At 45.6% G+C, this 27,283-nt stretch overlaps 1 protein-coding gene across 1 annotated transcript in view; it reads right to left on the bottom strand.

Annotated features, from left to right (window-relative positions):
- Nucleotides 1-13,173: 13,173 nt before the first annotated feature.
- FBXL5 (F-box and leucine rich repeat protein 5) overlaps nucleotides 13,174-27,283 on the bottom strand; it is a 322,370-nt gene continuing 308,260 nt past the window's right edge. Inside the window, exon 11 of the mRNA XM_086964073.1 lies at nucleotides 13,174-14,064. Coding sequence (XP_086820199.1) covers nucleotides 13,988-14,064 — 77 coding nt within the window. The 3' untranslated portion in view covers nucleotides 13,174-13,987. The remainder of the gene's footprint in view (nucleotides 14,065-27,283) is intronic.

Genomic DNA, 27,283 nt, shown 5'->3' with positions numbered 1-27,283 from the left:
TGAACAAGTGTTTGGGCCAAAACTTTGGACATCGTGAGATTTTGAGCAATCTATTTATACCGTTCATGAGGTACAATAAAGTATTTTCTACATTCCAAAAGAGCTTGTTAGTACTAAATCAAATGTGAACATCTGATAAGGACACAGATGGCTCTCTACCTCGGGGAGGGCTAATGTGGGCCTGTGAGTTTGTGCCCAGATGTCCACCATGAGGAACACGTGATCACTATGTGTGGTGTGCATGTCGGGTCTTGATTGGTTGAGTGTACCTATCTATATGTGGTGTCTAGCTTTGTGTTATTTCTGGGGAATGCGAGACTTTAACCAAAAGTATTTTATTGGGGCTAATTACCTCAGACTTGTTTGTGGTGCAACTATCTAATTGTGGAATTGATCAGGGTTTTCCATGGTTGCATGCCTGCCTTTAGTTTATGAGGGACCCCACCTATGACCTGGTACTCAGGAGGCGTAGGTTTGCAGGACCTGCCTGACCACATATTTTTAACTCCTGCTTGATGGAGAGGTCATCTTGAGTGAATCTGATAGCAATGATGTGAGTTCATTTGAACAACTCAGACTAGAGCAGCTACTGGTATCATTTATATCGACATTATCAATACTGCGCATAGTGTTGTGACATTGTTTTAAGTGGTATTGACAAAGTCAAGTTTGCTGTAATCAGAGCATACACTGTCATTCTTATTGGCAACAATAATATCAGACTGGTATGGATTAGGACATACATTAGTATCAATATTGCTATTGAGCGGGCAAAAGTTTTGGTATACATTGACAGGCATTGATGTTATGTGCACACAGGCTATACTATACGTTCACATTGCATTTACTGATATGGCTTAATGGGGAGAGGATGTGGTGTAATGGTCACAGCGGCTGACCTTGAAGATGGGGAACCAGGTTCGGGTCTAGGGGGGGACTCGAGCATCCTCTGATTCTGAGCAAATCAGTTATTCCTGTGCCTGAAAAATAAATGTGCCTATCTGTAATGCAACTGGTGCTCATGTAAAGTACACCTTCGGGAAGAGTTTGTGCTATATTAGACTGCCAAAAAAAAAAAAAACTATTGTTGCCCCAAGTCGCCCCCCCCCCCCCCATAGTGGGACTCCTGAGACCTTGTCAGAGGCTCTGCCTACTTTCTCACCACTCTGCAAACGTGCCTCCTGGTGCACTACTGGTACTCTCCTTCGCTACTGAGGGTCAAGAACCCCTATCATTGCCACAACTAAGTCCGCAACACTGTGTATGCTAACACCATGTTCCAAGCAGAGCACATGTTTCTACACCCCACACAATGCACCAGCAGAGTGGAATTTACCGCCCACCCCATGTTTTCTGCTAGATTGGGACCTGAATTTTGCCTCTTTCTGCTAAATTCTGACATTTGCTTTGCCTCTTCCTGTTCGTCTTGGACCTTTATTCTACCTCTTCTTGCTAGTTTCTCACCTCTTTCTGCTTGTTTCTCACCTTATTGTGCCTCCTTCAGCTCATTGCTGTCCTTCATTCTGTCTTTCTGCTAATTTCTGAGCTTTATTCTGCTTCTTTCAAGTAGTTTCTTACCTTTATTCTGCCTCTTTCTGCTCGTTGCGGACCTTTATTTTGCCTCTTTCTGCTCATTGCCAACCTTTATTCTGCCTCTTTCTCACCTCTCTTCTGCCTATCTCTGCTCATTGCTGTCCTTCATTCTGCCTACTTCTGACCTTTATTCTGCTTCTTTCAGCTAGTTTCTGACCGTTATCTTTCTGCTCGTTGCTGACCTTTATTCTGCCTCTTGCTCGAGAAAGAACGCACCACTACCTTCCCGGAGAGCTGGAAGCACGCCGAACTCAGCGCTCTACTAAAGAAGCCATCAGCCGACCCCACCGACCTCAAGAACTACCGCCCCATCTCGCTGCTCCAGTTTCCTGCAAAAGTCATCGAGAAGACCGCCAACAAGCAGCTGGCTGCCTTCCTCGAGACGAACGGATCCCTCGACCTCTCGCAGTCTGGCTTCCGGGCCAACCACAGCACTGAGACCGCCCTGAACGCAGCCACCTTTGACATCCGAGCACTGCTTGACAACGGAGAAACAGCAGCCCTCATCCTCCTAGACCTCTCCGCGGCCTTCGACACTGTCTGCCACCGAACACTAGTGCAGCGACTCATTAACGTCGGAATTCAGAAGGCACTGGAGTGGATCATCTCCTTCCTTGCCGGAAGGACACAAAGAGTCCGCCTCCCCCCGTTCAGATCTGAAGCCACCGAAGTCATCTACGGCGTCCCTCAAGGCTCCTCGCTCAGTCCAACCCTCTTCAACGTCTACATGAGCCCCCTCGCAGACATCGCACGCCAGCACAACCTCAACATCATCTCCTACGCCGACGACACCCAGCTTATTCTCTCCCTCACCAACGACCCCGCCACCGCCAGAGCCAACCTTCACGAAGGGATGAAAGAGGTAGCCGAATGGATGAAGAACAGCCGCCTGAAGCTGAACTTGGACAAGACGGAAGTCCTCATCCTGGGATCCTCACCCTCCGCCTGGGACGACTCCTGGTGGCCCCCCGCCCTAGGCAGCACACCCAAACCAACAGACCACGCACGCAACCTGGGCTTCATCCTGGACTCCTCCCTCTCCATGACCAGACAAGTCAACGACGTCTCCTCGTCGTGCTTCAACATCCTGCGCATGCTACGTAAGATCTTCCGGTGGATCCCCACCGAGACCAGGAAGACGGTCACCCAGGCCCTAGTCACCAGCCGACTGGACTACGGCAACTCCCTCTACGCCGGAACCACCGCCAAACTCCAGAAGAGACTCCAGCGGATCCAGAACGCCTCAGCACGACTCATCCTGGACATCCCCCGTCGCAGCCACATCTCCGGACACCTGAGAGACTTGCACTGGCTCCCGGTCAACAAGAGAATCACTTTCTGACTCCTCACCCATGCACACAAAGCCCTACACAACCAAGGCCCAGGATACTTCAACAGCCGCCTCAACTTCTACGCTCCCAAACGCCAGCTTCGATCGACTGGCCACGCCCTCGCCGCCGTCCCCCGCATCCGAAGAGCCACCACAGGGGGACGGTCCTTCTCCTACCTTGCCGCCAAGACATGGAACTCCCTCCCGACCCACCTCCGCCTGACCCAGGACCACCTCGCCTTCAGGAAGCAACTCAAGACCTGGCGGTTCGAGCAGTAGCGGACCCCCCTCCCCTAGCGCCTTGAGACCCTCTGGGTGAGTAGTGCGCTATATAACTGCTTTGATTGATTGATCACAAAGTAGTTTCAATCCTTTTTCATGCTTGAGTTCAGGGGTTTCAGCTCTCACGTTTATACCACTAAATGCCTTTGAAGTCTTTGTGTTCAGAGGGCTATGAGCCCAGTTCAAACTAGACCTGGGTATCTTCCTGCCAGTGCACACCCTCTTCCTTTGATAGTGAGGGTCTGGGCCCCAGACGCTCTGCAGGAGGAAAAGCCATACTTTGGTGGCAGCAAGACCGCCTTCTTTACATCCAGGGGGCTACTCCTCCCCCCACATCAAATGCAGGCCAGCCTGTCGCTGTCTCACCTACTCCTCCCTGGTGTCAGGACACTCTCCAGACCCTGTCACACCCAAACCCAGACAGTCAATACACAACCAGGCAGAGGCACACAGGATGGTTTAAGACAAGGAACCAGCCACTTCTAAAAGCATGGTTTCTAAACACACAATTTAAAAACCATCTTCACAGAAAGAGGTGTTATTAAAATCTGAGTTCAGGCACGCTAAACCCCATCTTATGCCCATGGGAAGATATGCTGGAAACATGGGACACAGAATTCCCTATTCTCGCCTATGGCAAGAGGGCCTTGCAACAGTGAAAAACAAATTTGGCAGTATTTCACTATCAGGACACGGTACACACCTCAGTACATGTCCTACCTTTCACATACACTGCACCCTTCCCAGGTGGGTACCTTGGGCCTACTATAAGGGTGTCTGATGTGCATAAAAAGGGAAGGGTAATGCCTGGCAAGTGGGTGCACTTAAGACAACAACACAGTTAAACTGCATGCAGGCACTGCAGTGGCAGGCCCGAGATATCTTATTAGGGCTACTTGTGTGGGTGGCAAAATTAGTGCTGCAGGCCCACTAGTAGCATTTGCATTACTAGCCCTGGCACACATAGTGCACTTTACTAGGGACTTTACTAGTAAAGACAAACATACCAATTATGGACAACCAATTACCATAACACTTTATACAGGGAGCACTTGCACTTTGACACTGATCAGCAGTGGCAAAGTGCCGAAAAGCATCTAAGTCGGCAACATCATGTCAGAAAAAGGTCTAGGAGGAAGGCAACAAGTTTAAGGAACTTTAGCTAAAAATGGCCAAGTCCAACACATATATAAATGAGCTTATAGGAAATGTTCCATAAGACAGAGGACTACAAGTGTAGGAGTCATGCTATCCATAGTAGTAGGCAGTATAGTTTGAGCGCTTGGTATGGAGAAGCATAAACTCAGAATTTAAAATTGTTTTTTACCCAAATAACCCCCCTTTCTTTTCCCCCCCAAAATTAAGACTGAAAGACCGGTGGTGGGGGAGGGGGTAGACCAAGGACTCTCTAACCATGCAGATCTTTGATGACCGTTAATAGCTCACTGTTCTAGGTTGGGATTTTAACCTATTACCTGAAATTAACTAAAGGGTCCCTCTGACAAAAGCAGTAGCCCACTGAACTAGTTACATTATATGCACTTTGTGATCTGCATGGAACACGTGCTTTGTAGCAAGCATATTATCCTTCTGTGCTACTTTAGAGTCAACACTACACCTAGACAAAACTCCGATCTCTCTACAGCATGTCAATTAATCACCAGAGTCCACATTTTTATTGCTGCCTGAAAATTACTGGAGGCGAGGAACGTGATATCATGTGCTTTTAAAATCATAGTATAGTTAGTCGACGCCTCCCAAAAGCAGCACCTGGTGTGATGGCACCGGTCGCACTGCCCTAGAGCCGGCCCGTGTAGCAGGATCGTAGAATCACCACCTTTAAAAACCACTATAGGCCTGGCTTTTTTGTAAGTGAAAAAGCTTCTTCACAGATTGGCAAGCTTGCCTCTGTAGTTGTGTGTATTAAGGTGTTGAATAGGAAACTGGATTAACAAATGTTGGGTTATGGTTGTGTTGTTGGTCAACAGCCTTGTGCATTTCCAAGAAGAGGAATATTTGCGAGAAGACGGAGTAGAGTGAGCGAGGCAGAGAATATAGTTCATCCCATGCAGTGCAAATCAATGTATAAACTCAGCATACAAAATCCTTACCCAATCAAAACATTAGGGAACCGAAATGCACCTGAGGTGGGACAAATAATAGGAAGAGAAGCCACTGAATTAGGAGCAGGGATGTGAGGGAGACAACAAAGCCATCCACTAATGAGCAAATCAGACACAAAGACTGCTCAAGTATATGTAACATATTGGAAAACAGGCATATTCAATGCAATCGCTCTCGCTGTTGGGACCTTATATGTATTTAGCTATGGAGCACATTAGCCTGGGTGCTGAAACATCTACTGTTCTTTAACATGGAGGAAAAGTAAGCACCAAACTGAGTGACACGCCAGGTATGGGAACACACAGAGAAATATTGCCTTTCAGCGGGAAATGGTATAGTCCAAAGCTGTTTTTTTTTAAACTTTATTTTCTATTTTTACATAAAGACAAATAAAGAAATAAAAAACAAATAACAGCGATGAAGCTGCAATATGATGACATAGAATGACAATTATAATGAGACTGAAAAAAGATAAAAAACGAAAAACAGTTCAATTGAAACATGAGTAGCAATCATAATATCCACAATGAAGAAATATAAACAAGGCGATGTGATACATAAGCACAGACTGTGATCAATATAATATACATAATGAACACATCAAACATGTGCCATATCTGAAACCAATTTACACAGTTAGGAACAAAAACAATAAGCTATCTAAATGTGGTGTAATCGTATCCACGCTACTCTTCTCCTAAGTCCGAAGAGAGCTATCCCACTTCGGTTGGGGTAATGCCGACTGAGCCGGAGAATCATGCGCTAATGTCTGAGGAAGATCTAATTTTTCTTATGTTATGTTGGATCCATCGAGCCTGTCACGACTGAAAATGGTTCAAAATGCATTTCTGTGTCTGTATAATGAAGATCCACAAGAATCATATAAATGAAGTTGGTTAGTAAATAATAAAAATAAAGACTAACAACACTGTAATAAAGTAAATTATTAATTGGATGGATGGTAGTCCACCACAATTAATAAAAACACATACCTGTTACTTCCGGGTTATGTTTTCATTTATTTAAATGCGAGATTATTCCCTGGTAGCAGAGTAACTTAACGAAAATGTGTAAAGCATTGAGAAATCACAATACAGTTAAAAAGTAAATAACGTAAAAATCACATTTCAAATGATAAAATAGATTCAAATGTAACAAACACAAATTCACTAAAACCACAAAAGTCCTCTTAAGGAAACCGGTCATATGATTTTTTTTTATCAGGTTTAAGGTAAAAGTGCAAAGAAAAAGCAAAACGACAGTCCATAGACAATGTTTGTGGTTAACTTGGACTCAGACAAGATTTCAGGATGTGTGCAAATGCAGTGTGGGTCAGCTGCACCAAGAAGGTTTGATTCCCAGTCGCACAAGTTACTTACCTTCAGTAACGATATATATCTGTAAGAAACAGTAGTTGGTGTTAGATTCCTTACCTTAGAATATCCCCAGGCGTCAAACTAGATCCGGAAAGTTTTGCGTAGCAGTAGCCCTGCGCGTCGGTAGGCGCGTCTGCAGCTCCGCGTCCGTCGTCGGCGCTGGGATGACGTCGGAGTACTTAGACACCGCCCTTGCGCGCTGACGTCAGTTCTTATACACAGCTTTTCCGCGCCAGAAACGCAGAGCCATGATAAAAAACAGACACTGGTGCCATGAAACTAGGGCCCTCAAAGGGAAGAACCGTAACCCTAGATATCGGTTCGCAGAACCGGGAGGATGGGTGGGGCGGTAAGGAATCTAACACTAACTATTGTTTCTTACAGATATATCGTTACCGAAGGGGGGGACGGGAGTCGGAAAAGCGGTGTCACCTCTTCGACTACTTGTGCCTCTTACCTGAGGACTTGGTGTCCGACGAGTGGAGTTGACTCGCCGAGCTGTGATGACTGTGGCCCCGCGACCGGTCCCTCGACCTCCTCCTGGACCGGGACCGTGAACGGCACGGGCCGACTGCCAGAGCTCGAGGCGCTTACGGGACCGCTCCTGCCTAGCCTTCCATGTCAAGGCAAGCCAGTCGGGGCACAACTTGTCATCGTAGTCGGCCCCAAGGCAATAGAGGCACCAACGGTGGGGGTCAGTAACCGACATCAGGCGGTTACAGTCGGCACAGGGTTTGAACCCGGGCATCCCTATCGGCACCAAGAGTTGTATCGACTCTAAAAAGGATCCAAAAGAGATCGAAAAAGTTAGTAAAAAGTTGACTAAGAAAAACTGCTTTTTCCGGATCTGCGCTTGCTGGCGCGGAAAAAATAACTGACATCAGCGCGCGAGGGCGGCGTCCAAGTACTCCGACGACGTCATCCAGGCGCCAACGATGCAGACGCCGGACACGGAGCCGTAGACGACGTCTACCGACGCGCAGGGGTACTGCTACGCAAAACTTTCCGGATCCAGTCTGACGCCTGGGGATATTTTAAGGTAAGGAATCTAACACTGACCTGTTTCTTTCAGATAAATATTTTACCTCCTGATTTAAGGGCATACTTACAAGAACTGACACATCGGATTTCTTGTGCCTGCCGCAAATGCCCTAACAACACCATGGATGCGCTGTATATACAATACAGTGCTTCATGGCACAAGGTTTCACGGATGCGTCAGAAAATCTGATGCATCTTTTGGTGCCTAAAGCGATGCATTGCTGGAGTTGGTCATAAGACTGATGCAACTCCAGCAATGTATTAGAAGACAGAGGTGAGTCCCATGTTAAAATCCCTGCATCAATCCTTATGCCTGGTTTGAGAAGGCGTAGGGGTTTTGACGCAATCAAGTCAGAGTGACGTAGTGAAAAGTTGTGAATTTCACTGCAACAGTTCTATATGGCTTTTAACGTAGGAACCCCTACCCTGCATACATTATACCTGGCGTATGTATAATGTATGCAGGCCTCTACAAACTGATCCACTGGGCCCAATGTGTCAGTTTGTAAATATGGAGCAATGTGGAGCATTGATTGCGCCGCCGCTGCATCAGAAAAAATGATGAGGCGGTACTAATCGTTGTAAATATGCCCATTAGTCTCTAAAACTAAAGTAAAAATCCTCCAATGGGGCAAGGTTGCAGGCTTTATCTACCGAAGTCCTCTTGACGCTGGATAGCCAATGGATGAAGCCCGCTGAAGCTGTTGGTTTTGGCTGGAAGTTCAGAGTGGGAGAAATTCAAATTTCTAGGCTGATGAAGTCCTCGAAGTCCTGGAGATCCAAACATCTAAACTTTTCAGAGTTTCTGGAGCAGCTGCTCTTGTAAATCTCCCCAACCCCAAAGATAGCGCTTGGGGGAAGCATTCTATTCAGCAGAGTCCAATCCAATTCCAGTTGCTACTGATCATCGCGGCACTTTAGGAAAAAGGCCTCTTGTAGCTTGTTGGTCTCTGTAGCTGCACAGGTCAGCCAGCTGATCCATGGAATCTCCTTCTTTGTTTTGGGTTCACGCACTCGCTAGCCCAGCCCTTCAGGTCTCCTCACAGGTTTCAGACAGCAGGTACATTACTCTTTTCTGTTCTGAAAAGCTGGTGGTGAAGTCCATTTTTGAACAGTTCAGTAGCCAGTGAGTGAGGGTAACTCCTGGACACTTTCACTGCATATCTGATGGGGGGAAAAAAGCTCCTGGGGGCAATCCAACCCATTTTTTCAGCACATCCGGTTTCCTTTACTGTAAACTATCTCAGAGTTTACTAGCCTTATGGAAACCAAAGCTATCATAGGCATTCTGGTTTTCAAGGGAGCTTGTGCCAGGGGTGTGTTTAGGTAAATGAGCAGTGCCCTCTTCTCAAGCTACACCAAAATGGGGTTGGGATCAGCTCCCTTCCCCACTCGGACAGATCCAGACTGACACTCATATATCCTGAGATCAAGGAATTTCCTCTCCAAGGTCTCTCCTTGCACTAAACTGTGAATAAGGCACCCCTCACTCTTTCCCCTTTGAAGTAAATTAGAATCCTGAACCGTTCCCAGCTTCTTTCCTGGGGTTCCAATGGTCATGCAACTCACCTCTATCTGATTCCATCACCAGTCTTAAGTCATTTTCCTAGCTCGGGAGTCAGTTTTCACACCTCATTAAGGTCACGCACTGCCAGAGACAGCTGCTGGCAGGCTTATGCAGCTTCTGAAGCATCACTCAGTTAAGTTTCCTAAATATATATTAACAATCAAATTTAATAATTGTATTGGATCTTCAAATAAATATTAAAAATAGTGGTTAAACCATTTCTCTACTGGTTGGAAACAGAATTTAAGATTTACTTGCTGCATAATCTGGTCCTTCCGGGAATTCTGCAACACATTACGAAACTCTGTCCGACCTTGGACCACCTTAAGGATCCATGCAGGGTGCATTTATGATGGCCTCTAGTTACCAGATGATCACTCCTCAAGATGGTCAATCAATGGAGGAGCATGGCTGGGGTGGTTTTCGGAGGCTGCCGGCAAGGCGATGACAGTCACTGTAGCCGCTAATACTGCTCCCTTAGAGGCATACAGTTTCTGAGATGAGCTGTGTGCTACAACCTTAGATAAAATAATTTCATTCTATTGAAACACCTCTTCCTCTTATAGATACAATTAGTCAAACATAAGTACACTGCTGCACTTGATGCTACATTAATGTCCAAGAATAAACTAGCTATAAAAAGTAAGCTATCAGCACACACAGCTACAAACGTTGATGTGGTGGAGAGTATGGACAATAGAGCTGCTGCAGACATGCAGGGGCTAAAGTAAGCAATATTTATGTGGGGTGTGTAGGAAAAAACGGTTATTTGTCATGCCTCCCTAGGCTTTTTTTTTGCCATAGCTGCTTTGTTGGCTGTAAAACTATATGCACTTTACTTCTGAAAACCAGTAGTAACATGCCTGTGCTCCTCCTTTAAATATGCTTAAACGGACTCATTTCTTTTTGGCAATCTAACTTGCATGAAAGCTCCGGATATATGTTGTAGAAAGTATACCTAGTCTGGAGGCTAATGCCACTTGTGGACTTCAGCAGATATTGTGGCATCCACTTCTGTGGCAATGCAAACATGGCTACAGTTCATCCCTGTGTATCCGGACTGCTGCATTGTAAAACCAGCAGTGTGACCTGCCAAAATAACCATTTCTTTTTTGCAAGACCTCCCTTTTAAATATTATTTAGCCACCCCTATGTAGGCTTTGTAGCTCACAAGGAAGGGAGTGTGGGATTTAAAAGTGGGACAGATAAAGACATATCAACATATCCCTACAGTGACAAGAACATTAAAGCTATTTTCACTGTGGCAGGCTTAGCTGTCCTGTGTAAAAGACTAGAGTACAGATTAAAATACTAATACAGAATCTCAGAAATTGGACCATCTAGAAGAATTATTATTCATCTATTTTTAATATCTTTAAAAAATCCAATTCATTGGTAAAGTCCAATTTTTAATAAATATTTTTAAAAAATACATTTTAGAAAGTTACCTCGTCTCCGCCTGCAGTTCTTAGAAGCTAATTTGCAGTTGGTCTTAAACCTCTACCAGCCAAGAGTCAACAATAGGCTGACTTGAATGGGTAGAGAACACTCCTTTGAACCTCACAGAATATGCAGGGTAGAGGGATTGAGCATCCTTTTTGACAGTACAATGGCAAGTCCTGCTCGAGTGTCAAATCCTGCTTACCTTTTCCCTGCTTGAAATTCCTGCAGGCTAATTTGTATAAAATCTCGAGCAACTCTGCATCTGTGCTCAGCCCGAGTAGAGGCATAAAGCTGCTCCCAGAAGCACAAAAGAGGCTAACCTGAATGAGCAGAGTTGGACTCTGGGGACGCCACAGTATCAAATCCTGTATGACATTTCTGTTGAGTTGCAGGTTACACTTTGGCACATTTGGTGGCAGGGGGGGATAGGATGCCAGAACACTCCTTGTGTATCCCATGCCTGGTAGATAAAGGACCCTTCTTTTGTCCTTCCAGGTGTCTGGCTCGGAGTTTGTTCTGGGTATAGTGCTTGCTTCAAACTTTATTTTAGAGCTAGATTTGGGAGGAGTCTAGCTCTAACTATACACCCACCATCCACAGACCCAAAGTTTAGTGTGTCTGAAGACTTTTGCTTGCCATCATGAAAATGCCTCAACGCATGGAATTTTGGGCAAACAGGTTCTACTACATTAATAACTCAGTATTTGTAAAACGCAAACTACTCACCCCTAAGAGTCTCGAGGCACTGGGGGCCGTCGGGGAGATTAAGCAAGCTATTGCCCAGAGTCACACACTGGAATCGAACCGAGAGCCCCGTGCTCTGGAGTCAGCTGCCTGGCCACAGCACCACACCTCTCCCTACTCCCATCACCACTGTAATAGTGGGTAGAGTTCATCTGTAACTTTTACCCCATTGGTTATGTTTTGCCCAGGAGTCACCAGCCAATGCCAGGCATAAATGTAGCGTCCCACAGCACCAGAACAGAAACCTTCTGGTCCTGCAGTCTTAGCACTATATGCCTAACTATGAACCTATGATCTCTAATACTGGCAGATGACAAAATCTAATGTGAAAACATTTTTTCCTCTCTAATGGATCATACAGTGCTTTGTAGTTCCTAATAGAATCACTCCCACTGTAATGAGTACACTAGTGTTGGTAGAATAGTTTTATAATGGTGACACAATCAGCTTTTTGTTGACCTTGAACACAGCATGCATCAGCTTTCAATCATAGTTACTTGACCCACCTAGTGCAGAACTAAGCATAATTCCATATCAAGAATGTAATGGTGAAATATCAAGCCAGCTAAAAATACTAACACCAAACTGCCTGCAAAGGTCAAGATAAGCTAGACAATGGTAACAACGCTATTTATATAAATACGGGTGGTTCTGCTTACACTCAACACTGTTCTTCAAATAACTGCCTTCAGTCTTTAAACTGGAGGCCAAACAATGAGGAAAAATACATTAGTGTGATATATTAAAATAGGAGAGCTCTTTGAAAGATATGCTTTTCACAGTTGTCTTAATCAGCCATACTACATACTGATTGATGCAAAGCATTTGTGCGAATTTGACGCAGCACACCTTTTTACTTAGAGAAAGTACCCCACAGTGATGCAGACTAATTTCCGTAAGAGGCGCCATTACTATCATGGCTCTTTTTAAGCAGGGTTGTTGCAGCCCAGCAGGTTGAATATGGTAAAATATAGGAGTTGAGTAATACTTTAGTGTCTTCAATCTATGGAAGTAGCTGTATTAAAAAGAGGAAAATGCTACAACCGAAGGAAAATAGACAAAGAATACAACAAGACCAAAATAGCATTATAATGCTCAAAAACAAGACGCTGACTAAAAAGAAACATACACATCAGAGAAACAGAAAGGCAGTGTTAAGGAACATCCATTGCGACAATTATATCTGGTATTTAAGCTCTACAAACACTGAGAATAAGCTCACAAAAACACACTGTTCGACAGAGGCAATGATTTCCAAGGAGACTCAAATGGCTAAGGACACATTAGCAATAATTTTGCCCTACAATATAATAGAAAATTATTGTTAGTAAAGATATGAGACATTACTTTAAACTACAATTTGGGATCTGCTTATCAGGTTTATGCAGAAGAAGTGGTTGGAACAATATCTAGTATTAATCCTTATGTTGCAACATATCTTACTCAGCTGGTGTGAACAGTACACATGCAACAATGGCAAACATGGACACAATAGAAATAATTGCCCATATTTTCTAGGCAGTATATTATGGAGCAATGTGTCAGAAACAAGTTAAACCATGTTATTATTTAATTGCTATCAGCAGAATACAATATGTAAAGGAATTGTGACAGTCAGTAAAGTTAAAGAGGGGTAACATTCATCATAGGAAAATAAGGGACCAAAAAAAACCTGATGTTGGACTGTTTTTTATTATACTGAAGGTGTAGACTCCACTGTTAAAGCTGCATGTAATTCAGACTTAAGGACCGAGAATCGTATTAATCTGAATTGTTCAAAATTCAACATAACTGTTGTTGGAACATTAAACAAGCTTTGTGAGATAATTTAACAGCAATACAATTCTTTTTTAAAGTGGTTTAGAAACGAATCCCTTAGGAATCCTCAAAGCATCAGAACATTTAACTAATACTATACAGCCAAAATTAGTTTGCACTTTAAACAAATAAACAATTGAAACATAAATCATAGTTAATAATGAGATGACATTGTTGCTCTTGAATTTATAGCCTATCCAAACTGAAATTATCAGTTCTGAAAATGGGATCATCTGCAGAATTACATGTATGTCATAAAAGCAGCTTGTAGAGCTACTTCCAAACAAAGGGCACTGTTCCTTCCATTTCTTAAGACGTCAACGTATGAAATAATGTGCATTCATTTATCTGACCAAAGTGTAAAAGAATCTGAATTACAGCCAAAAATAAAACAATTATATGTTAAGTGCCGTGTAAAAATAAAAGCAGCGTGAATAAATTTGATAAAATGTTACATAACAAAATGAAAGAATGTGACATTTTATTTCAAAAGGACTGTTACAGTTCACTCTGCATTACAATGATCAACTGCAGGGGTAGAAAAGGGAACAGTAACAACAAGGATCACACACAGAAAGGGATTGAATGCAGGATGTGTGCAGTATTAAAGTGCATGGAAATATTCCTGCTCAGCTGAATGAAGTAGCTTGAGGAATCAGCATTTTAGAATTATTCACCAGAGCGGCAACAGGCTCGAAAACCACACTGCAAATTCTGGCATCCACTCGCTGTATCAGCATGGGGACCTGCATAGAAACAGAAAAAATGTGAACAAGGACATCTTCCCTTTGTATATATTTCACTGTAACACTTTTCTGATGCCGAGCTAAGGGCAGTAAATATAACACAAAGTACTTACAAAAAAAGCACAATAAAAAGTGACAAAATATGTATTCCAAGAATAATTACTAGAGGTTTACTAATAGTAAATAATGTTCATATTAAAACCTGTAAGGAACCAGAGGGGCGAGGAATATAGCACTTTAACTTTGGAATGGTCAAAGGTTTTGGCTTTGAATAGTTTTTTTATAGCTATATATAGTATGGACTGAACCTGTGCGAGTTTCAAAAACATACACAGCATTTATGAGTAGCAACAGATTATGGTGATTATAGTTTGAAGGAGTCACATTGCAATACAGTAAATCCGTATTGATCATGTCGTAGTTGTAAGACCCTTAAACACATTTTTGGGAGTTAAAAGTCAAAGTACATAAAAACATACTCAACAGATGATATACAGTATTAATTTACATAAAGTGAATAGGGAAGTAAAAAGCAGACCTATTAAACACTAACAAAAAGTGATACTTGATAGTTTTGAGATCTTGCTTGACAACCAAGTCATGTAAACAGTGCACCCTGCATCAGCTTCTGCTTTGCTTGTTTGGGTCTTCACCGGTTAACTATTGCTTTTATTCAGTGTCAATCAAAGCGTAATATTTCTCTCTCAGTGTCATGCTCTAAGTGTATTATTCCGTATCACAGGAAGTGCTTCAGTTGCAATGCATAAGTTGTATTTTTCAGGAGCAGTTGGCAGGGACTATTTCAAAACACAGAAGTCCTCTTGAAAAGAAGCAACACATTCAATTTGTTAAACACCCATTGGCTTTAAGAGTCATACAGATGAGTACATAAACATACTATAATAATCTTCAGGTGATATTTAAAAAAAAAAACTTTATTGAAAAATGAGACCTGCCATTAACTATGGGGCATTTGCACACTTAAGAAAACACTTCAAAGTTAGGTGTTTTGTATTTAATATAGCTTGTGTTGCTTTACATGCAGAAAGTAACCTTTCCATTATGGTTTCTTATGCTTCTTTATATTTTCCACAGTGGGTTTTTTAGTTGGCTCCTGTTCAGCCATTTCTTTGTTTGGCTTTCAAACAAGTTAACTTAGGTAACATCTGTTCTAGTAAAAACAATATTTAGCTGCAGAGTCATTAGGTGACGCTGTTCAAGTATCCGTCACCCACGCCGGTAGTGACTTGCGCATTGCCTATGTAGGCGCCACCCCAGTGCGTTTACGATAGTTTCTTTTTGCGACTTTCTATGTCAGAAGCACAGAGCCTCGAACAATGCTGATACACTGGTGTGCATTACTAATTCCCTCAGAAGGGAGACCCTAATGAATCAGATTGCAGAGAGGGGCAGATAGGAAGGTCGGTGAGGAATCTGCAGCTACATCGAGTCTCTACCAGATAAGGCATTCCAGAAGGTAAGTAGCTTGTTTATCCAAGAGATCTAGCTGCAGATTCCTTACTTTACAATAAATACCGAAGCAATACCTCTCTGGACGTGGTTATACAAACAGATTAGATCAAGATGTCCTGCAGGATAGAACAGACAAAATGCCTGTTCCAAAAGACCTGAATATCCAGACAGTAGTGCTTGGTGAACTATTCTAGTGATTCCTATTTTACTGCCTGACAGATGTCCAGGACAGAGACTCTGCGAGCTAACGTAGTGGTCACAGTCTTGGCTCGGGTGGAGTAAGTACGCAAACCCTCAGGGGTTTGCTTTCTGGTCAATACGCAACAGATCTTTATGCAGAGCACTCTCCATCGTGAGACAATCGCTTCTGCATTGCCTTTACTTTCTTAGCACTAGCGTAACTAATGAGCAGTTGATCGTCCACAAAGGACTCTCTAATTCGATCAATGTTGAACAACAACGCTCTAATTGGGTCCAGATAATGGAGTCTCTCCTCTTCCTTAGAAGGTGCAGAGCAGGTAGGTAAAGTGATGGTCTAGCCTACATGAAAGGGTGTTACAATCTTCGGCAATAAGGAGGCACAAATCCCGTGAACCAGCTTGTCTGGGTTAAAGGAGGTAGACTGAGTCCACAGAGTGCCTGCATTTCACAGACACTCCTGCGGATGTAATGGCCACAAAGAAAATTGTATTGAGAGTTAATAAACGTAGTGGGAAGTTGTGCTGCAGCTCGAAAGGTAGGCACATGACCACTACTGCAGTTGGGAAACCTGGATAGAATCAAGCAGGTTTCCTTGTCCTTGGTGCTGAGGCTACTGGTACTTTAGTTCGCCTACGCCACCTGGCCTTCTTTACAAGGAGGAGGCAAAAGGCCAAAGATCCTCGGAGCCACTCTTACAGAGACCAGGATAGAGATTGAAAGATCATAGCCTCAATGTCTTGGACTCGTTAAAATGGTGGAAAAGTTCAAAATAGCACTGTATCCAGAACAGCTCTAATTAATGAACAGGAGGGTCTGAGATGGAGTAAGGTGCGACTTTGGCACATTGATCAAGAAACCCAAAGATAGGAGGAGGCTCACCATCGTCTTGAGGTAGTCTGTGAACTGAATGTGGTGAGCCCGTCTTCAGCAGCCAGTCATCAACATATGAGAAGACTGGTATTCACAACCTTCAAAGGTGTGCTGGGACCACTGCCATCACTTTCCTGAACACCTGAAGGGTTCTGTTGCCGAAAAGTAGCAGAGACAACTGAAACTGCTCTTGGCCCTCTGTGAATCGCAGGTAACGCCTATGGAACTGCACAAAAGAGATGTGAAACGAGGCATCCTGCAAATCCAACGCCAACATCCAGCCTCATGGATCCAGGGCAGATCGAACTGGGCCAGCATGAGCATTTTAAATGTGTCCTTCTTGAGAAAGCAGCTAACAGGGCGAGGGTCAACAATAGGACGAAGGCCTCAGTCCTTCTTCAGCACCAGGAATTAACAGGAGTGACACCCATTTGCTATTTTCAACGCCAGGATCCTCCTTAGTGCTGCTCTTGGTCCTGGGGTGGTTTCCAGTATTTTTTGGCTGTTCAGGGTGCCAGGAGTGTTGTCAATGATGGTTAAAATTTCCAGTATTCTCAAATTACTGATTTGACAGAATCCGCCCCTAGCCCTAACCAGTGAAATTATCTGTCGGCAGTTAGTGAAATGATGACATAGTCCACAATAATCGAGGCAACAATTGATGAATCACCACCATGAGGGAGAGTCTGGACAATCCTGTTGGCTGTGGACAAGTACATCGCAGGAAAAGCTGTGTGGGACCAGAGTCTCGCACAACAGAGATCTTTGGATAGCTGTTGGAGTGGGGCTTCTTCATGGCTCAGCGTAGAAACGTTTGGCACTGCTGTTAATGAACCAGCAGAATCAACTTGGCTGCAAAGGTGACAGTGCAGACACAGATTTAATAGGGACTTGGGTGGTTCCAGGAAAAGATAGAGAAACAGTATGCCCTCAACTGAACTGGTCAGTTCTCTTCTGGGTTGAGCCTTGGGAAATGCTGAACAAGTGAGTGCTGGTGTGGGTGTTGCCCTGAGGCCATATGCTGGGCTGAGGCCAACTTGCCCTGCACCAGACACCAAAAGAGACTGGTAGAGATTTGGATGTAACATGCTGTAACTGCGCTGAATATAGGGTTGTTCAGAGTGAGAGGGATTTCCCCTGGGAAAGATACTGGAATCGTGCAGAGTAGGTGCCAGAAAGACAACGAATTTGGGACTTGGACTAATGTGAGCTGCTGACTAGACTCTGAACAGATGTGCATGCAGTGGCTAACTTGGGCCTCTCAGGGTGAAAGGCAGGACTGCTCATCCTCTTGACAGAGAGGATTCTGTACTAAACAACAACAAATAGGGCAGGGGGCAGCGGGGAGCATGGATACCTGCATCCTCTCTACATAACTAAGGGTTCTTGTTCCCATTAGCAGAAGTGGAGGGGGGGGGGGGTAGTGGGGGCGACACACAAGTTGATGCAATCAAGCTAAAAGCCCCAATCTAGGTAAGACTTGGACCACGTTCCATCCCACTGCCTACCTGATCGTCACAGAGGGGTCCAACCATAGAGAGACATTACTATAGAATGGACAGGTCACATATGCACGGAGAGGAGACCCCGCCCCTTCCCTCAGACGCTTCAGAGGAGTGGAGTAATAACCCAGCAGCACAGTGTCCCAGTGTGAAGCTACAACAGTAGGCTGGGGACAATTTAGATGCCATGAAGGTAGCCATTGGGACCCACCAGGGATTTAGTGGAAATCAAGGTAGACTCCAGATTAGTAGACCTTGGTCTGCTAAGCGATGGTCATAGAATAATAGCAGAGCAAGTCCGAAAAGTAGTTATCAGTAAAGGCGTTGACTCCCACATAAGATGACTTCAAAGACGCAATTAACAGATTTGAATGGCCAAATGCATGTGCTGGCAAATAGAATGGAGGATCAGGATAGCCAAGCCAGAAGAAATAACATTAGCATATCAGGGTAGTGGGTCTGCCTACGAAGACAGAAGACATCTCAATGATATCCTTTCAGGAGAGTCAATGATACCACTAGCTGGGTATCGTCAGCATACGATATGATTTTGATACTGTATGGTTCGACGACCCCAGCCAGTGGTTTCATATATATGTTGAACAGCGCAGGGCTTAAAGAAGAGCCCTGCGGCACCCCACAGCTTAGTGATTTTCTGGCTGATACTGTATCCCCGTCAAAGATCTGAAAAGATCTGTTGTTCAGGAAAGAATCAAACCACCTTAAAGCATCGCCTGTGACACCGATGTTACATAGACGGTTCAGCAAGGTGGCATAGCTGACCGTATCAAAGGCTGCACTTAGGTCAAGGAGGATCACTGCCACTGATCCTCCCTGATCTAGTATCCTTCGCGTTTCTTCGGTGACCGCAAGCAAGGCGGTTTCAGTACCATGCTTGGGTCTGAATCCTGTCTGGGTTGGGTCTAAAAGCAGGTTGTTTTCAAGGAATTGGACTAGCTGGATGTTTATATACTTCTCCAGGACCTTACTTACCCAGGGGAGTAGTGAAATTGGGCGGTAACTGGAGTGGTCTTCTGGGTTGAGATTGTTTTTTTTTAACAGTGCTCGTACCATTGCTCTCTTCCATCCAATGGGTACTGTACAGGAGGAGATGGAGGAGTTAAGTAGATCCAGAACCACGGGGAGGGTGGCTTGGCTTGCCTGGAGCAATATCTCCGGTGGAGCTGGGTCACGGGGAGAGCCAGATTTAACTTGGCGTGCCAGTTGATGAAGGCTGTCAAGGTCTAATGGGGGGAAGTGTTCCAGATTTGGCTGGTCTGGGGGGGTGGGGTGACTCGAAAAAGTTTGGTTGGGTGCTCCTGGATTAGTGGCTGCTGTCGGGAAGGAGGAGTAGATCTGGGTGACTTTATTGTGAAAGAAGTCCGCTAGTTCATTACACTGTTCTTGTGTTTTTATCAAGGGGGGAGCCGTGTTCACTTTAGTGCATTTTTTTACTAAGTGAAAAATTTCCTTGGGTTTGGATTTGGCTTCCATAATTTTGTCTGCAAAGTAGGTGGCCTGGGCCGCCCTGACCCCGTCTCTATAGGTCTTGATTGCCTCTTTGTTTTGGGACTTTTTATCAGGTAGGAAGTCTAGTCGCCACGCTCTCTCTCGTTTCCTGCAGAGGCGTTTTTGATCTCTCAAAGTGTCTGAGAACCAGGGTGCTGATAATAATAATAACAATAATCGAGGCAACAATTGATGAATCACCACCATGAGGGAGAGTCTGGACAATCCTGTTGGCTGTGGACAAGTACATCGCAGGAAAAGCTGTGTGGGACCAGAGTCTCGCACAACAGAGATCTTTGGATAGCTGTTGGAGTGGGGCTTCTTCATGGCTCAGCGTAGAAACGTTTGGCACTGCTGTTAATGAACCAGCAGAATCAACTTGGCTGCAAAGGTGACAGTGCAGACACAGATTTAATAGGGACTTGGGTGGTTCCAGGAAAAGATAGAGAAACAGTATGCCCTCAACTGAACTGGTCAGTTCTCTTCTGGGTTGAGCCTTGGGAAATGCTGAACAAGTGAGTGCTGGTGTGGGTGTTGCCCTGAGGCCATATGCTGGGCTGAGGCCAACTTGCCCTGCACCAGACACCAAAAGAGACTGGTAGAGATTTGGATGTAACATGCTGTAACTGCGCTGAATATAGGGTTGTTCAGAGTGAGAGGGATTTCCCCTGGGAAAGATACTGGAATCGTGCAGAGTAGGTGCCAGAAAGACAACGAATTTGGGACTTGGACTAATGTGAGCTGCTGACTAGACTCTGAACAGATGTGCATGCAGTGGCTAACTTGGGCCTCTCAGGGTGAAAGGCAGGACTGCTCATCCTCTTGACAGAGAGGATTCTGTACTAAACAACAACAAATAGGGCAGGGGGCAGCGGGGAGCATGGATACCTGCATCCTCTCTACATAACTAAGGGTTCTTGTTCCCATTAGCAGAAGTGGAGGGGGGGGGGGGGGGGGGGGGGGTAGTGGGGGCGACACACAAGTGGATGCGATCAAGCTAAAAGCCCCAATCTAGGTAAGACTTGGACCACGTTCCATCCCACTGCCTACCTGATCGTCACAGAGGGGTCCAACCATAGAGAGACATTACTATAGAATGGACAGGTCACATATGCACGGAGAGGAGACCCCGCCCCTTCCCTCAGACGCTTCAGAGGAGTGGAGTAATAACCCAGCAGCACAGTGTCCCAGTGTGAAGCTACAACAGTAGGCTGGGGACAATTTAGATGCCATGAAGGTAGCCATTGGGACCCACCAGGGATTTAGTGGAAATCAAGGTAGACTCCAGATTAGTAGACCTTGGTCTGCTAAGCGATGGTCATAGAATAATAGCAGAGCAAGTCCGAAAAGTAGTTATCAGTAAAGGCGTTGACTCCCACATAAGATGACTTCAAAGACGCAATTAACAGATTTGAATGGCCAAATGCATGTGCTGGCAAATAGAATGGAGGATCAGGATAGCCAAGCCAGAAGAAATAACATTAGCATATCAGGGTAGTGGGTCTGCCTACGAAGACAGAAGACATCTCAATGATATCCTTTCAGGAGAGTTGGCGGCAGGAGGTGGTGGCACTAAGGACTGGTCTAAAGGCTGAAAAGGGCATTTTGGGTACCAGCACACCCCATCCCTTTACACCTTCTCCTCAGCCAACCCCCAAGGTCAGAGGTAGCATGACTGCTACAATATAGACCGCAGTTTTATTCTGCGTAAAGCACATTCGACTGACCCATTCACAGTGGAAAATGCAAGGGTCTCATTATTCCCAGGCACTACTGCATCAGCACAGAGACGGAGAACTTTATATGTGAGTGCGAAGAAAAGACTTGGGACCTGAGGATACCTTACAGTTCCCAGTCAAACTGAGGATTCAAGTAGATGGAAAATCCCCATTTTTCATTGACCCTGAAAAAAGTGTGGGATTGGCTGATCAAATAGGATATAGAGGAAAAGGTGCTTTAAAACAAAGACCCTGCAAAGCTCTGATAGGAAAATTACAGCTATCATAGAAGGGGGGTGCACCCTCGAGACAACAGGTCAGGAACAATATGTAACACACTGTTGCTGCGACTGCCTTGAAGCAAAGTTCTGACGGGAATAATGAAGAGACTGTATTATGCGAACAGAAGAACTAACTAGTGCCGAGAACGTGGCAGACATGGGGAAACAGTCAGAACACCGCGGTCTGAATCAAGAGTGTTAAGACTACGCAAGCTCTACCACCTTGCTGTAACCACGCATATGTGTGGTTAAGGGAGTGCACGGTCTAGCTGCTGGAAGACGGAAGGAGGAAGACGCCGCAGTGAGGTAAGTGAGCTGGGGTTTTTGTTTTAGGGCTGGAGGGGTACGTTTTAGGGTAGTGGAAAGGGTTGGGGTAGTTTAAGGGACAGCACGTGGGGAGGGGTAGTGTAGGGTTTTAGGCCTTAGGGTAGTGGAAGGAGAATAGGGAGTGGAGGTCGTTTTTAGGGCTGGGAGGGGGTCAGGGACAAATTTTAGGGTGCAGTGGAAGGGCTTGGGGTAGTTTAAGGGACAGCGTGGGGGTCGGGGTAGTGTGGGGTAGGTTTTAGGGCAGTGGAAGGGGTTGGGGCAGTATACAGATTTACGCCTTAGGGCAGTGGGAGGGGAATGGGTAGTTTTTAGTGTTGTGGGGCCGGGGTTTTAGTGCAGTGGAGGTGGTTCAAGTAGTTTAAGGGACAGCACAGGGCAGGGTTGGGTGTTCGGGGAGAGGCAGGGTAGTGGAGACCTTAGCCACACATATTCCTTTACCATTCATGCCTATACCAAGAAATCTCGTAGTAAAGGCATGGTGGTAAAGAAATGTGTGCCACCAAACAATGTTATTGGAGCGGTTGGATAAGGGTCCAACAGGTCAATAGAATGAACTTCTTTCTTTCTGGTGGCGGCCTGTCTTCCCCATCCCCTTCATCTTCCCCCACAGCATATACTGTCTTGGCCTGTTGGAGAGCTGTGCCAGGGGTACAGTAGCAATATGTTTGGGATTGTGTTTTTGGTTATAAAGTTATGTTTTTTTCTTATTGTTTCTCTTGTAATAGAACTAATGAGAATATTCAAACAGATGAGAGGGTGGAGGCTGGGGGATCAGATTGTGCTTGGAGAATAATTCAGTTTGGGCCATATTCATTTTAATGTCATATATATTAAATATCTACCCACAACGTACTTGAACCACAATCCTCTACTCTTGGCTGGTAACTGGCATACTCCCAGGACGGTCATGCCAAACTGGAAGTTGAACGTGGAATTATTAGTGGACCCATACTTTAAAGGCACTCTAGGGAAAACAATACAGAACTATTTCACTTAAAATGCAATGCCACCACTGCATCATCGATGTTGATAGAATGGGAAGCCTTCAAATCTGTAATAATGGGCCACGTAAGGATTGTATTGTATTGATTTTTGTATAGCGCGATTGCTGCCCAATGGGCGTCCAAGCGCTGAAGCATGAAGACAGAACTGGGTATTGCGGAGAGGGTTTAGAGCTTGGTGGACCTTGCAAACAGATAGGTCTTCAATTGTTTGCGGAAAGAGAGTAGGTTCGAGTTAGTCCGGAGTTGTAAGGGAAGTGAGTTCCACAACTTAGAGGTGTTTAGGGAGAACATCCTTCCTCCGGTCCTGGCTCTCCTTACTTTGGGTACCACGGCCAGGAAGGCCTCCGTAGATCGAAGGTTTCTCTTCGGGTGGTAGTGGGTGACTAGGTTGTCATTGATTGCTGGGCCTGTCTTCCAGAAGGCCCGGTGGGCAATGCATAGTGCTTTGAATGCCACTCTCTGCCTCACTGGCAGCCAGTGTAGGCTGTTTAGTGCGGGTCTGGCTGACTGAGTTCGTGGTATCTGTAGCAGGGTGCGGGCTGCACAGTTCTGTACCACCTGTAGCTTACGTAAGGTCATCTCGGGGGCTCCCACGTATAGGGCGTTGTTCGAGTCTAGCCGGGACTGAATCAGGCCTTGTACTGCCACTTGTTTGGCTTCCATTGGCAGAAGAGGTAGAACTTTCCTCAATGTTCTAAGTAGGCCAAAACAAGTGGCGGATAGCTTAGTGGCCTGAGTGGAGAAGGAGAGACTTTTGTCAAGCCATACTCCTAGGCTTTTTACACTTTCCTTGGGGGTAGGAGGGGTGCCCAGGCACGGAGGCCATAGGGAGATGAAAGATACTGGTGATATTGAGCCCAGGAGCATGAGCTCAGTTTTGTCTCCAGTAAGTTTTAGGGAGGAGCATGTCATCCACTCCTTGACGTCCTCTAGACATTTCATCAAGCCTTCCGAAGTTTGTCTGGTACCCTCTTGAGCCAATGATACCACTAGCTGGGTATCGTCAGCATACGATATGATTTTGATACTGTATGGTTCGACGACCCCAGCCAGTGGTTTCATATATATGTTGAACAGCGCAGGGCTTAAAGAAGAGCCCTGCGGCACCCCACAGCTTAGTGATTTTCTGGCTGATACTGTATCCCCGTCAAAGATCTGAAAAGATCTGTTGTTCAGGAAAGAATCAAACCACCTTAAAGCATCGCCTGTGACACCGATGTTACATAGACGGTTCAGCAAGGTGGCATAGCTGACCGTATCAAAGGCTGCACTTAGGTCAAGGAGGATCACTGCCACTGATCCTCCCTGATCTAGTATCCTTCGCGTTTCTTCAGTGACCGCAAGCAAGGCGGTTTCAGTACCATGCTTGGGTCTGAATCCTGCCTGGGTTGGGTCTAAAAGCAGGTTGTTTTCAAGGAATTGGACTAGCTGGATGTTTATATACTTCTCCAGGACCTTACTTACCCAGGGGAGTAGTGAAATTGGGCGGTAACTGGAGTGGTCTTCTGGGTTGAGATTGTTTTTTTTTAACAGTGCTCGTACCATTGCTCTCTTCCATCCAATGGGTACTGTACAGGAGGAGATGGAGGAGTTAAGTAGATCCAGAACCACGGGGAGGGTGGCTTGGCTTGCCTGGAGCAATATCTCCGGTGGAGCTGGGTCACGGGGAGAGCCAGATTTAACTTGGCGTGCCAGTTGATGAAGGCTGTCAAGGTCTAATGGGGGGAAGTGTTCCAGATTTGGCTGGTCTCGGGGGGTGGGGTGACTCGAAAAAGTTTGGTTGGGTGCTCCTGGATTAGTGGCTGCTGTCGGGAAGGAGGAGTAGATCTGGGTGACTTTATTGTGAAAGAAGTCCGCTAGTTCATTACACTGTTCTTGTGTTTTTATCAAGGGGGGAGCCGTGTTCACTTTAGTGCATTTTTTTACTAAGTGAAAAATTTCCTTGGGTTTGGATTTGGCTTCCATAATTTTGTCTGCAAAGTAGGTGGCCTGGGCCGCCCTGACCCCGTCTCTATAGGTCTTGATTGCCTCTTTGTTTTGGGACTTTTTATCAGGTAGGAAGTCTAGTCGCCACGCTCTCTCTCGTTTCCTGCAGAGGCGTTTTTGATCTCTCAAAGTGTCTGAGAACCAGGGTGCTGATTTGTGCAGCCTCTTTGGTATAGATCTCCGGAGAGGGAGAATCGTATCCAAAGAGTCCCTGATCCAACCCTCATAGTTCCTGTTTGCTAGATTGGGGTCTGTACAGGAGGGTGGGCGGGTGGATTCTAGGTTAGTTATCCAGGACTCTATAGGTAGTTTTTTCCAGTTTCTCTTAGTTATGATTTGGGGAGTGGGTAGGGGGGTCTTGCCGGTGAGCCAGGTAAGTGGGACTAAAAAATGGTCCGACCATGGGAGGCGAGCGGGTTGCCCAACCACCAACTCGGTGCAATTGCTAAAAATCGGGTCAAGGAGGTTACCCTTTTCATGGGTGGGGGCTGTAAACAGCTGGGTTAACTGTAGGGCTGCTAGATCATCTGTTAGTTCCCTAGCAGTGTGATCTGTGAGGGAATTGAAATGGAAATTAAGACCTCCTAGGACCGTGTAATTGGCGGAGGTCAGGATTCGATTGGCTATGATGTCTGGGAGAGATCTATGAAACAGCTTAGCCGGTTCTGGGGGGCGATATATCAGAGTGCCGGAGAAGGAGCTGTTCGCAGTGAAGTCTATGCTGAATGCTAGGCTCTCGCACTCAGGAATAGTTTCAGTTGTAGTGCGACAGCGATACTGGTCTTTTAGAATGATAGCCAGGCCTCCACCTCTCCCCTTTATCCGGTCTAGTCTGTAAATTTGAAAACCAGAGGGTAGGGCTGAGACTATATCTGGCTCCGAATGAGACGTAAGCCATGTCTCCGTCAGGAAGATGGCGTCCGGATTGCACTCCTCTAGTAGCAGGGCAATTTGTGTGCTGTGCCTCGGTAGTGACCGGCAATTTAGCACATACATGTGATATTACTGCGTCGTGGCTGGCGACGTAGTGCTGTGGAAGGGATGTTTACATTCGGGGCAGCGAGAGGGGAGTTCAGCTGGTGGGTAGGAATGTGTACAGTGTGCAGCGGTTGTATTTCCTATGTTATGGATGGCCGCCGAGCTGTACGTCCTGACCTGGGTGATGTGGGGGGCAGGGGTAGTGGCTCCTGGTCCCGTCTGGTCGCGGACGGGCGCAGACGGGCTGGCCTTTGGTGCACCTTCGGCGCACCGCCGGCGCGCCCGCTGCGCCCGTCCGCTGCGCTTCCTGAGGCAGCACATTCTTATATATCAGAGAGAGGGGGTGTGGCCTGTGTCAGTGGGCGGTGCCCGGGGGGTCACAGCGGTTGTCCTGCAACCCGCATCAGCGCCTGACTCGGCTGCGCGGGGAGGCAATCACCAGGGGAGCAAGCGGTAAGATGAGTTTTAAAAACACAGAATTATACAGTAGCAATATTTAAAAAGTAGTCTTTTAAAAATTGAAAATTCTTGCTCTCGGCTTCCGCCTCAAGAGCTCTGTCTCATACCAGAGAGGATGTCACCAGACAGGAGCCGCTTTCGAACACCCTAGAGAGAAGTTTTGCAGGAGCTGGTTAAGATTGGACACCCCAGGAAGAAGAGGGAAAAAAGCTACTAACATTGTTAAAATGGAACAAGGGATATGATAACAAAAGTTACCTAGCAAAGGCACGCACAGAAAAAGAAAATGCAAGGAGACTATAGGCATGGTTGATAATTAAGTTAAGAGAAACTTCCAAATCCTAAAGATTTGTAAGAAGGATGATCTAATGGTCTACAGCCAGACAGAGATTAAGGACGTGTTTAAAACGTACTACCAAGGTTTACACATATCTGACGAGACTCCAGAGGTGCAAAAAATACACTGTGTGAGAAGTGCCCTGACTTTTGGACTTCCCATTGAGGCTAAGATTACCATAGGCCCTGAGATTATGGTGCAGGAGGTTTGGGCAGCTATAAGAGTTGGCCAGAGGCAATGTACCTGGTCAGACCGACTCCCAGTGGGGTTCTATGCAGCCTACAAGGATGTGCTCCTCCCTAAATTAATAAGTATTTACTGTGCCTAAGGCACAGTGTTCCTTGCCCACCACGTTGTACGAGGCAAATATAGCATCCCTTTCTAAGAAGGATTAAGATGCAACAAGCGCATCTTCTTACAGGCTTCTCCTGATGTTCAATGTAGATTATGAATTCTTGTGCAAGATACTGATACACTCTGCCCAAAATCGGATAAATTCCAAGTGCAGCACAGTGGCCAACATTAAAAGGCTAAAACAGGTGTTGTCTGGGATTATCCTAAGGCACCAGTGTTG

The sequence above is a fragment of the Lissotriton vulgaris genome, chromosome 3_2, assembly GCF_964263255.1.
Source record: "Lissotriton vulgaris chromosome 3_2, aLisVul1.2, whole genome shotgun sequence".
Lineage (NCBI taxonomy): Eukaryota > Metazoa > Chordata > Amphibia > Caudata > Salamandridae > Lissotriton > Lissotriton vulgaris.
Note: the sequence above shows the minus strand (reverse complement) of the source record. Positions and strands in the feature narration are given on the sequence as shown.